At 34.9% G+C, this 13,660-nt stretch overlaps 1 protein-coding gene and 1 long non-coding RNA gene across 5 annotated transcripts in view; one reads left to right on the forward strand and one right to left on the reverse strand.

The window, feature by feature from the left end:
- RNF180 (ring finger protein 180) overlaps positions 1-9,022 on the forward strand; it is a 265,704-nt gene extending 256,682 nt beyond the window's left edge. For all 4 annotated transcript variants that reach the window (XM_013984809.2, XM_013984810.2, XM_021077091.1 and 1 more), the window contains exon 7: positions 8,008-9,022. In XM_013984809.2, the coding sequence (XP_013840263.1) occupies positions 8,008-8,207 (200 nt within the window). In that variant the 3' untranslated portion in view covers positions 8,208-9,022. The remainder of the gene's footprint in view (positions 1-8,007) is intronic.
- LOC110257331 overlaps positions 1-13,660 on the reverse strand; it is a 126,816-nt gene that overhangs the window by 7,484 nt on the left and 105,672 nt on the right. The gene's annotated exons all lie outside the window — the stretch shown is intronic.

A 13,660-nucleotide genomic window follows, 5' to 3' on the forward strand; every position in this document is an offset into this window, starting at 1 on the left:
CCTCCATATCCCTTGGGAGCAGCCCTAGAAAAGTCAAAAAGACAAAAATAAATAAATAAAAACTTAAGTGGAATGTATAATGCTATATGAAAATTACCAAAAAGACTCAAGAATAACTGGAATATATGAATATAGCAACAACTATTAAAGAAATTCATTAGTGTTTAGAAATCATCATCCATACCTGAAAAGACTACAGGCTCAAATGGTTTTACTGGTTATATTTATCAAACTATCAAGGATTTTAATTTTACGCAAATCATTTCAAAGTGTAAAAAGAGAGCACAAGATTGCCAGTGTCAGAACAAAGGCAATCAGTGCCTCTTTCTTGCAAGATACGCAGACATACAACGATCCATAGAGAATTGCCAGCTAACTGCCAAAATGTTTTATGAAGCCAATAAAATAATGATATACAAACAAGGCAAAAATTGCATAAAATGGAAAATTATAGACCAATCTTCCTTACAAACAGGCATAAAAATGCCACATAAAATATATAGAAAGCTGAATATATGTGTAAAAAACCAACATCTTGAACACATGGAATTTATCCTGGGTATGAAGGAATAATGGCACATTGGAAAATCTATCACTTTAATTCATCATTTTAACAGATTTTTTAAATTACCCAATATTTTAAAAATCTATTTGAATGCATCATTTTTAACAGATCAAAGAATAAAACCATATGAACCAAATAGACACAGAGGAGCTCTTTTGACTTGACGAAATAATGAGTATTTTTAATATTGTCAAAAGAATCCACATTTTCTGATTCTGTGGAAAGTATGATTTTCACAGCACTATGCTTTTTTTTTCCACTATAGTTTATGGCAAAAAAAAAAGTATGTGTCTTTATTGTATCCTTTTCTTTAGAACAACATAGTTAAAATGTATTAATAATATTGGCTATTCTTTAAACCATGTCTTAATAACAAACCAAGTACTATCAGGTTATCACCAGTAGTAAGTTGTGCTTAAGTCTGTGCAAAAGTGAATTCCTGGTACAGAAGCTTCTCACTCATAATTCAAATTCTTTGTTTGGAATTACATGGTTGTATATATTAAAATACATACTTTGACTAGTATAATGGTTTTAAGAGTACTGTCTCTCAGTCTGTGCTTTTTAAATGGAGTAGAAGTTGGTATTTGAAGCACAAAAAAATCTAGATATGACAGTGGTTTGTGTCCTTCCATAGCTAAGTGCTTCCTAGCAAAATTTTATTCCTTATTTTTAATTCCTCTCATTAAGAAGCAGCTGGGTTTATATTAATTTGATTTACTGATTGGAATATTTACCTTAAGAGAAATTTAACTTTTTTTTTTCTTCTTACATGGGTCATAAAGAAAAAAAAAGATATTGAGAAACACAGTTCTAGACTATGTGTTTCTTAATACAGGAACCATGTCTTAAGATATCTTTCAATCCTCAGCCTCTAACAGATAACATATATATCCATGTATGTCTTAAATTCCATAGTTTCAGTACCTGATATGCTGACAGTTTATTAAAGTTAGAGAAATCAACTTGTATTTGAAGAAAACAGTTTCTCACCATTTGTTTGAACAATGGTGAGCATATTGATTTACTCAGAAAAAATAGACATAATATGAAGGACAAGCACTAGCAAGAAAAACATCTTCCTCACATTAAGAGTAGCAGTAGCAAGAGTAATAAAAATATAAGAATCTAACATTTATTGGAACTTTACTATGGGCAGGAATATGCTTTATATGTATTAATCCATCTAATCCTTATATTAGCCCAGTGAATTAGTCACTTTCATTATCATCATTTTACAATGGAATCTGCAATTATGCTCTATGATCAGTATTCTGGCAATTTTTCCAATGTCATAATTGATCTAATACTTAATTAACAAGCAAGTGTCTGTGAGGTGATTTCTTATAGTTTGATTTTGAGTTTGATTTATAATCATCTCATTCAACTTATTACAGCTTTGGAAATTCCAAAATTATTACAAATACATATCACTTCCCCACTTAAAATTTTTAAAGAAATGCATTAAGCAAATAATGATAATTATCTACCTTACCATAGAAACATACTGCATAAGCATTGGCCTCTTCTGAACATAAACATTGTTCAAAGGTGGAAATTTTGTAGTTCAGTGTCTTCCTACACTTGCTTCTTCTTCCCTCTTTCCCTCAATAAAGGAAATTACCATTAGGGGCACTATTAGTAATTATACCAGAACATCGAGAGTAACTGAGAGTCTCCTGGGGAAACCAGCATGTATGATCTCCATACTCATAATTCATCTTTTGTCTACTCTCAACTCTACTGTTTTCTAAGACTATGCCTTTAAAACCATTATTCTTTGACCCAAAGAACTAAAGCTTTTAAATCTGAAGATTCTAAGCCTTCTAAATAATCCTTTTGGACAGAAAGGCAATAATTTCTAGTAACAATGTTACCTGTTTTCTAGCCTCTATTTGTAAATAAGTTTTTGAAAATATGTATGAACTATTTTGGGAATATGTGTTCTTATGTATTAGGATAATTTTTGACTGTGAGAAAAACTCTTCCCATTTCCCTTCTCTCCTACACAAACAGAAAGGCTGTTTCCTTTTGCAATACAGTTTATAGAATAGTAGATAGTCTAAAAAAGCTGTCAGGATTGAAATCCCTTAGATATATATATATATATATATACTTGCCAAAATAGAATACCTAGAGGTTGGATACAAGTCAGTCTGTGGGAATATGGAAAAATAACATCAATTTGGCAAAGTCGCAGGATACCAAATTAATACACAGAAATTGATGGCATTTCTCTACACTAACAATGAAAGATCAGAAAGAGAAATTAGGGAAGCAGTCCATTTTACCATCGCATCCAAAAGAATAAACTACCAAGGAGTAAACCTACCTAAAGAGACAAAAGACCTGTACTCTGAAAACTATAAGACACTGATGAAAGAAATCAAAGATGACACAGATGGAAAGACATACCATGCTTTGGATTGCAAAAGTCAATATTATCAAAATGACTATACTACCCAAGGCAAGCTACAGATTCAATGCAATCTCTCATCAAATTACCAAGGACATTTTTCACAGAACTCAAAATATTTTAAAGTTTGTCTGGAAGCAAAAAAGACCCCAGAATAGCCAAAGACATCTTGAAAAAGAAAAATGGAACTAAAGGAATCAGGCTCCCTGACTTCAGACTATACCACAAAGCAACAATCATCAAAACCGTATGGTACTGCCACAAAGAAATATAGATCAGTGGAACAGAATAGAAAGCCCAGAATTAAACCCACACATCTACAGCCAACTAATCTATGACAAAGGAGGCAAGAATATACAATGCAGAAAAGACAACCTGTTCAATAAATGGTGCTAGGAGAACTGGACAGCCACATGTAAAAGAATGAAATTAGAACACTCCTTAACACCATACATGAAAATAAACTCAAAATGAATTAAAGACCTAGATATAAGACCTGACTCTATAAAACTCTTAGAGGAAAACACAGGCCAAACACTCTCCGGCATAAATGACAGCAACATCTTCTCAGACCACCTCTTAGAGGAATGACAGTAAAAACAAAAATAAACAAATGGGACCTAATAAAACTTAAAAGTTTCTGCGCAGCAAGGAAACCCTAAACAAAATGAAAAGACAACCCACAGAATGGGAGAAAATCTTTGCAAGTGAATCAACTGACAAGGGATTAATCTCCAAAATTTATGAACACCTTCTGCAGTTCAATACCAAAGAAATAAACAACCCCGTCAAAACATGGTCAGAAGATCTAAACAGACAATTCTCCAAAGAAGACATACAGATGGCCAAAAAACACATGAAAAGATGTTCAACATCACTCATTATTAGAGAAATGCAAATCAAAACCGCTATGAAATACTACCTTACAGCAGACAGAATGGCCATCATCAAAAAGTCTACAAACTAAAGTGCTAGAGAGGGTGAGAAAAAGGAACCCTATGACACTGTTGGTGGGATTGAAAATTGGTGCAACCACTGTGGAAAACAGTATGGAGATTCCTCAAAAAACTAAACATAGAACTACCATTTGATCCAGCAATCCCATTCCTGGGCATCTATCCAGAGAAAACCATGACTCAAAAAGATACATGAACTCCAGTGTTCATTGCAGGACTATTTTCAACAGCCAAGACATGGAAACAACCTAAATATCCATCGACAGAGGAGTGGATCAAGAAGATGTGGTACATATACACAATGGAATATTACTCAGCCATTAAAAGGAATGAAATAGTGGCACTTTTAGCAACATGGATGGACCTAGAAATTATCATGCTAAGTGAAGTCAGTCAGACAATGAGACACCAACATCAAATGCTGTCACTCCCAAGTGGAATCTGAAAAACAGACACAATGAATGTCTTTGCAGAACAGATAGTGACTCACAGACTTTGAAAAACTTATGGTTTCCAAAGGAGAAACTGTATAGCCCAGGGAACTATATCCAATCTCATGGGATAAACCATGATGGAAAATAAATTTTAAAAAGAATGTATATTACAAATGTATTACTGAGTCAACTTTGCTGTACAGCAGAAATTGGCACAACATCATAAATCAACTATAATTTTTTAAAAAGAAGCCAATTATAAAACACTTAAAAAAGTAAAAAATAAAAAATGGAATCAATACCTCATGCTTTGCAAGTAAAAAAAAAAAAATACCTTATCAAACAACAAAAAGATTTACTATAAAAAAAAAGTTAAATGTAAGCTCTGAAACTGTAAAGCTGTGCAAGAATACATGTAAGCCTCTTGACATCAGCCTTGGCAATCATTTTATGGGTATGACCACAAAAACTCAGGCAACAAAAACAAAAATAAAGATGCGGGACTACTATCACTAAAATGCTTCTGCAAAGCAAAGGAAACAGATCAACAAGATGAAAAGGTGACCTATGGATTTAAAGAAAATATATGCAAACTATGCATCTGATAAAAGATACTGGACACTTGCTAAGAAAGTAGAAAGGACATATGCTCACAACATCAAAAAAGATAATTATGTGAGGAGATGCATATGTAATGTATTTACTGTAGTAATCATTTCACTGTATATTTCAAATCATTATACTATAAATACACACAGTTTCTATTTTGAAATAGAAAATAAAATATACATAAACAACAATTTAGTATTGATCTTGTTCAAAGAAAATTGACTAAATAACCATAGTAATACTCAGGTGATTGCAACCTTTTCATCAAAATAAGCAGTCTGATCTAGAGCATAATATTTAACATTAATTTCATTATTCTTAAATAATGAATTAGTAAAATGGATGAACCAGAATCTGCTTCAGGCTTGAGCCTTACAGAACCTTTATTACCAAAGTTAGTAGCAAACTTCAGAATTATGTCTTTTCTGCTCAGTTTATTGTATTGTCACCACTTATTAACACTAATAAGCAAAGAAATACATAAATAAGCAGTAGATAAGTACAAAACAAAAGTTAATAACCAGGTTATTCATCTTTAATAATGTAATTTCAAAGCTCTCTAAAATTAAAATTCAGTATTGGCCAGGTGACAAAAACAGGTTGCCATTGGGCAAGTTTATACTCAAGTTGTAAATAATTAGCATGTAAATATCACAAAATAAAAATAACATTTCACAATGAGATGTAATATTTCTCAGAAATCTCCTATTCATTTAGTCATAGATGGACTATTGCTTACTTTCAAGATTTACCTTTATGTACTCTCCTTAAATAGTTCCATGCTTTGAAGCTTATAAAAATTAAACCATAATTTTTTCAAAAGAATATCACTTTTTCCAGTTTATTCAATTCCAAAACATAATGAGAGACATTTTCTTATAGAATTTTCCACAAGTTAACTCAATGAAACTCTCAAGGTATAATATAGAAAGTTAAGTTAGTTGTTAGAAGTAACAAACAGTAATTGTGAGAGTAGTTGCAAAAATATCAACTAAGTTTAAATTTAGAAAATGCTCTCATAGGAAAATAATTTACATTTTAATGTCACGTTTTTTCTTTGTTTTTGCTTTTTAGGGCTGCACCGAAGGCATATGGAAGTTCCCAGCCTAGGGGTCAAATCGGAGCTACAGCTGCTGGCCTGTGCCACAGCCACAGCAATGTGGGATCTGAGCCACATCTGCAACCTACATCATAGCTTGTGGCAACGCTGGATCTTTAACCCAATGAGCGAGCCCAGGGATCAAACCCATATCTTCATGGATACTAGTTGGGTTCCTTACCACTGAGCCACAATGGGAACTCCCTGAACCTCTCAGTTTTTTAACGTGATCAGATAATATAGATGAGAAATCTGAGACCAAAAAGTTGTCAAATAATTTACCCCAATTAAGTAGCAAAACAGGATTAGTTTCCTAAAATATTTGCAAATAATATGCCTGATAAATAGTTCATATCTAAAATTTATAAACAGCTCATACAACTCAATATCAAAAAAAAAAAAAACCCATTTTTAAAATGGGCAGAAGACCCAAATAGACATTTTTCCAAAGAAGACATACAGATGGGCAACAAGCATGTGGTAAGATACTTAACACTGCTAATCATATCACCTCATACCTGTTAGAATGGCTATAGTCAAAAAGATCACAAATAACAAATGTTGAGGATTTGGAGAAAAGGGAATTTGGTAGGAATGCAAATTGGTGCAGCCACTATGGAAAACAGTGTGAACATTCCTCAAAAAACTAAAACTAGAACTATTGGGAGTTGTCATTGTGGCTCACTGGTAACAAACCCAACTAGTATCAATGAGGACACAGGTTCAATCCCCGGGCATACACAGTGGATTAAGGATCCAGTGTTGCCGTGAGCTGCAGTATAGGTCGCAGACATGGCTGAGATCTGGTGTTGCTGTGGCTGTGGTGTAGCTCCAGTTTGACTCCCAGCCTGGGAACTTCTGCATGCCACAGGTGCAGTTCTAAAAAGCAAAAAAATAAAAGAGAAAAAAAACTACCACAAAAAAATACATGCACCCTAATGTTCATAGAAGTTTTATTTATGATAGCTAAGATATGAAAGCAACACAAGTGTTCAAGAGATGAATGGATAAAGAAGATGCAGTACACACATACAAACACACAAATACACACTGGACTATTACTCGGCCATAAAAAAGAGTGAAATTTTGCAACTTAGAAAACATGGATGGTCCTGGAAGATACTATGCTTAGTGAAGTCATACAAATACTGTATGTTATCACTTATATGTGGAATCTAAAAAATAAAATGAATAACTATAATAGAAACTCACATATATAAAAAACAAACTTGTGGCTACCAGTGGGAAAACCAAGGGAAAAGGGGACAAGTAGAGGCAGGCAATTAAGAGATACAAACTATTATTTATAAACTAAGCTATAAGTATATATTATATAGCACAGGGAATATAGCCAATATTTTACAGTAGCTTTTGTTTTTGTTTTTGTTTTTTTTTTTTTCATTTCTATCCACCCCATGGCATATGGAATTCCCAGGCCAGGAATCAGATCTGAGCCACAGTTGTGATCTTACACTGCAGCCACACCAGATCCTTTAACCCTCTGTGCTGGGCCAGTGATCACACCTGAATGGATTGTGGCACTGCAGACACCGCTGATCCCATTGTGCCGTAGAAGGAACTCCTATAGTAACTTTAAATGGAGTGTAGCCCACAAAAATCCTGCATCACTATGTTTTATACCTAAAAATAATATTGTAAATCAACTATACTTCAATTTTTGAAAAGGATAGTCTCCTGATTCCGGATTCCAAGTTCATTGCTAATTTTAATGTCCCTCTTAAAACCCTTAACTGAAAAAGACTTCATAGTTACTCATCATTAAAAAAAAAAAAATGTCAGGAACACAGTATACCACTTAGTGAATTCAAGCTATGCTCTGACCATGGTAACTCTTCATATGTAAGTACCTTTCTGAGCACCTAGCCGAATTTTACAAGCTTTATATAGTATGTTCATCTGTCTTCTAGGTTTCCACAGACATGCAGCTCCAGTTACAAGGCGGCAGTTTCCACATGGTGCCCACAGGATGGATTATCTGCACTTTGAGGATGATAGCCGTGGATGGTGGTTTGACATGGATATGGTGATCATCTATATTTATTCAGTGAACTGGGTTATTGGATTCATTGTTTTCTGCTTTCTTTGCTACTTTTTCTTTCCATTTTAGGAATTTTCATACCTTACTACCATTGAACAATCATAAGGGATGTAGAAAACAATTACGTAAACATTTTTAAAATGTGCTTTGCAGTTTTTATATTGTTGCATTATATAAATTGTTGGTGTTTATAGAAAATCTGAGGATAATGAACTTATTTATGAATGTTTTTCATGTAACAAACTCAACTTTATTTGAGAGCTAATCTATTTAGCAATTAGCAACAAGGCACTATTAATTTCATAGTTCTTAGTTTAGTGTTTGTGGCTCAAACTTAAAATGTCACTTTTACAGTTATCTTTGTAAAGACTGAAGTTTTCCCTCTACTTAAAAATATAAAATGAAATGATAATCTAAGTAGATAATGTCTTTAATGATCAAATATTAAATCAATTACCATTTATTCTCAGGCAAATTGTATACATTAAAGATAAACTATATTCTCTGGGATCTAATCTAGCAGGGTATATTCAGCTTTTGTTTCCAATTATTCTATGACCAAGAAAGTGGATGTCCTTTTTTTTTTCTTTTTACAGATCTAATAACAGCATTAGTGCAGCAGTTTAAACTATCGCAAGAATAAAATAGTAAATGCAAAAAAGAACAAAACAAAACTAAGACTAATTCCCACCACAAGACACTTAGAAAAATATAAAACTTTTCGAATTGCAGGATCATTCACCAAAAGAAATAAAAAATTTACTGACTTTCAGTAGCCTAAAAGAGCAATGCATGTCCAAAATGTAACTAATTTAGTGATTCTTTTAACTTGGAGGTTGTCAAATATATTGTAAATGTGCAATAAAGAATGGCTTTAAAATTTTTTCATTGTTATTAACTAATTTAACATCCAGAATAAAGAATTGTTGGAGGAGTTCCCGTTGTGGCACAGTGGTTAACGAATCCGACTAGGAACCATGAGGTTGCAGGTTCGGTCTCTGCCCTTGCTCAGTGGGTTAACAATCCGGCATTGCCATGAGATGTGGTGTAGGTTGCAGACGCGGCTTGGATCCTGCGTTGCTGTGGCTCTGGCGTAGGCCGGCGGCTACAGCTCCGATTCAACCCCTAGCCTGGGAACCTCCATATGCTGTGGGAGCGGCCCAAGAAATGGCAAAAAAAAAAAAGAATTGTTGGAAATAGGGTTATGGATTTATAGAAGGAAGATGTGATATTTATTTTTATTATTACAGTAATCCTTGGAATTAGTTACCCCTCAAATTTAAAAAAAAAAAAAGAGATCTGCATTATCCCAGTTAAAAAAAAAAAATTGGCTGAATATTCCACATTTAACATTGAGAAAACTAATGCACAGGGAAGTAAGCGTCTTTCATTCCCTCAGGTGGTCTTTGTGTAACCTAAAACAAAAAGTTTTATTATTTACCACGAATTCAACTTTCCTACCCTATGATGTCATGTAACTGATAACGCGTTAGGCATATTTTTACATAAGTGAACCTCTCATGGCATAAAAAATACTACCACCATCCAAAAAAGATTGGGATTGAACAGGCTTTAACAATTCAGTCTATGAAAAGTCCAAATTTGTTCTAATTAATATGGACTATCTTTGAATATAAACATTTAACTGACAGTATGTGATGTTCTGGCAAATATGGACAAATGATAGAGATTTCTATTCTGATTCTGCTCTTAATGTGTTTAAAATTCTATCTGTGAAAGAAAATAGTGTACATTAGATATCATCCAGTCCAGAAAGGCGAAGACTAAATAAAATTTAGAAACGCAGAGATTAATTTTAGTTCATATATAATATTTAAATAAATCATGCTTGCAGTTTAGTGACATATCACTATTGATGAAATAGCACTGTTGTCAAAGCTCAGTATTAAATTACAGAAATACAATGATTATTTCTAACCACAGATTTATTGCTCAAAGTAAAGATAACATGGTATAAAGGAAAATACTGCCTTCTTAAAATATGTGTCAGGAAATATTAACAGACCACATATGGGGAGAAATATTTTTAAGAACTTTAAAATAAAATGCAGCTATTTCCCTCGCTTACAAGCTCTAGTAAATATGCCTTCATTCATTCCTAAATTACTTAAAATATGACAATTATACATTAAGTAAAATAAATATTATTTTAGATGCAGATTTCTCCAAGAAACATAGGTGATGCCATATATTGGGGTAGTAATACATATCAATTTATATAGATATGCATCTATAAACTAAACACAAACATATATAAAACCCTTAAATAAATATAATACCCTTTAAAAAAGAAAGCACAGAAGTTCTTGGTATGGCTCCTCAGGTAAAGAACCCAGCTAGTATCCATGAGGATGCAGGTTTGATCCCTGGCCTCTCTAGTGGGTTAAGAATCCAGGATTGCTACAAGCTGCAGTGTAGGTGGTAGACACACCTTGGATCCCACATTGCTGTGGTTGTTGTATAAGCCACAGCTACAGCTCCAATTCCACCCTTAGCCTGGGAACTTCCATATGCTGCAGGTACAGCCCTAAAAGGAGAAAAAAAAATAAAAAATAAAACAAAAGCATAGTCTGGAGAGAAATTCTAAAGTTACACAGCTATTGAGTGATAGAGCCAGTAGTCAAATCTGGAAAAACCTAGTTCTTGAAGCTATAATCTTTCCAGAAAACCTAAAAAGAGTAACTGATAATTTACTTTTCTAACAGTAACAAAAATTTAGAGGCATCTTTTCTCAGCGAAATTTCTAGGAGTCCATTGATCTGTACCATATCAAGTTATCCCTTCCAAGGAGAAGGATAAGGTATTGCATCTGACCTTCCTATCACTGAAAAAGGAAAGACATTCATGGTTTCTCTTTAAATTCTGGAGATAACATATGCCTTATTTGAGTGTCCTCCTCTGACCCATTTACCAAATGACTCAAAAATCTTCCTGGATTGTCCTGATAGAGCTGTGAGGAACTTTTCATTGGAATTCCTATTATGGCTCAGAGGGTTAAAAACCTGACTAGGAGGCAGGATCAAGGTGGTGGAGGAATAATATATGGCCCTCAACTTCTCCACAAACACATCAAAATAAATCATCTACATGTAGAATGATTCACACAGAACATCTATTGAACACTGGCAGAAGACCTTAAGCCTCCAAAAAGGTCAATAAACCCTCCACATAACTGGGTAGAAAAAAAATGGGTAAAAAAAGAGAAAAGGAATCAGGAAAGGACTAGCACTCCTGAAAGGGAGCTATGATAAAAGAAATGAACCCACACCCTGGGAATCCACCTAACTGACAGGGAGATCATCCGAGATGGACATACCTCAAGGCTCAGAGAAAAGCACAGCAACTGGACTGAGGAGGGCAAAGCAGTGAGAAAGCCACACAGACCATTAGTACCACCTCCCAAGATACCACAGCCTGAGATGCTTGGACAGGGGCTAGCTACTGAGATTTGGGCTCCAGAGGTCAGATCCAGGGAAAATACTAGGGTTGGCTATGTGGAGGCAGCCTGAGGGGCCTAGGGAGAGGTGTACCAAGAACTAGGGAGTGGAGCTCCACAGCTGAGGGAACCCAGTAGATCTGAGCCCATGGGAGAAGCAAGGCACCATTGTTGGACTGGGCAAGAGGACTGGGGGCAGATGACCATGGGAATATTTTTTTCTATATATGCACAGACACACAGAGGGCAGGGCTACAGGCAGCAAGTCACCTCTTTCATGGGCAACGGGCACCTCTTGTTTAAGCTAAGCATGATGGGACACCTTGTGTATAGTAACAGGCAACAGGGGCAAGCCACCACAGTCATCTCAGACTCCAGAAGTGGATGTGGCCTGCCAACAATAGAGGTCTGTGAAGAGGCACAACCTGTGGACCCAGTAAACTCAGAGGTCAGCATCAGAGGGCACTAAAACCAAGCACCGCCCATTGTTGCTCTCACTCCCCTGGGAATACACATGCTCTGGTGCTGCAGTTGCCAAACGCTCCAGAAGCTGCCTACACCTACCTGAGGGCTACTGCCGCTTCCCAGGGCCCTGCGACTAGGAGTCCCTACGCTACTTTCCCACGGGTCCTTACCACTGTCAGGGACCCAGAAACCAGGCACTGCCTACTAGCCCTGCCCATTGCCTCCATCTCTCTGGAAGCACATGTAGCACCCTATCGTGCGGATAACAGCCTGTACATGCTGAGGAAATAGACAGCAAACATCCAAATCTAAAGCAGCCCTCATGCCAAAAATAAATAGTAAGCCCATACAAAATACCAAGGAGCACACTATGAATGAATAGCCCTCCAAGACTACAGTAGTTGCTTTCCCTAAAATCACAGCACAAGAAAAACATAAGCAGAATGAAGTAGTTCAGGAACCATTCCCAGTTAAAGAATATAGAATTCCACTAAAGGAACAAACAATAAAACAGACCTCTATACAGTCTAACAGACACTGAGTTCAAAAGGGATATAGTGAAAATACTGAAGGAATTAAAAGCTAATATGAAGGAATTGAGTGGATATGAACAGTAATGCAGACTGCTTTAGAAAGGAAATAAAACTGTGAGGAATCAAGAAAAATTAGAAAATTCATTTGCAGAGATGCAAGCTGAGTTAAAGGCATTGAAGAGCAGAGTGAATAATGCAGATGAAGGAATTAGTGATTTGGAATATAGAATAATGGAAATCACCCAATCAGGACAGCAGACAGAAAACCAAATGAAAAAGCATGAAAGCAGTATAAGAGATATATGGGATAATATAAAGCAGGCCAATCTATGCATAATAGGAATTCCAGAAGGAGAAGAAAAAGGAAAGGAGATTAAAAATGTATTTGAAGAAATTATGGCTGAAAACTTTCCAAATCTAAAGGAAACATATTAAGATCAGGAAGAACAGAGGGCCCTAAACAGGCCCACACCAATACATATTATAATAAAAATGGACAGAGTTAAAAGAAAGTTTCTACATGCAGCAAAAGAAAAATAAAGAGTTAATTAAAAGGCAATCCCCTAAGTCTATCAACTGATTTCTCTACAGAAACACTACAGGCCAGATGAGAGTGGCAAGATATATTCAAAGTTCTAAAAGGGAAAACTTTGCAGCCTAGAATACTCTACCCAGCAAAAATATCATTTAAAATAGAAGGAGAAATAAAGATTCTCTCCAACAAAGAAAAACTAAAAGAGTACAGCAATACTAAATCCATTCTAAAGAAAATAATGAAAGGGCTCCTCTAAATAAAATAGAAGTGAGAAGAAATAGGCTGGAGGAAATAATACTTGAAAAGAATCACTTAAGCCAGTATATAGATCTAAAAGTAAAAAACAGAAAACCTATTGTAAAAGTAATGCTAAACACAAGGAAAAGCAAAAGTTAAACAAGAATATGTTAAAAAAAGAACATCAAAATCACAAAATGTGGGGAAGAAAAGTAAGAAAATCTAGACTTTTATTTTTTAGCATGTGTTTGAGCCTATATGACTATCAGGCTAAAGCATGTAGATATAGGAAGGG

This window comes from Sus scrofa, chromosome 16 (assembly GCF_000003025.6).
Source record: "Sus scrofa isolate TJ Tabasco breed Duroc chromosome 16, Sscrofa11.1, whole genome shotgun sequence".
NCBI classification, from domain to species: Eukaryota; Metazoa; Chordata; class Mammalia; order Artiodactyla; family Suidae; genus Sus; species Sus scrofa.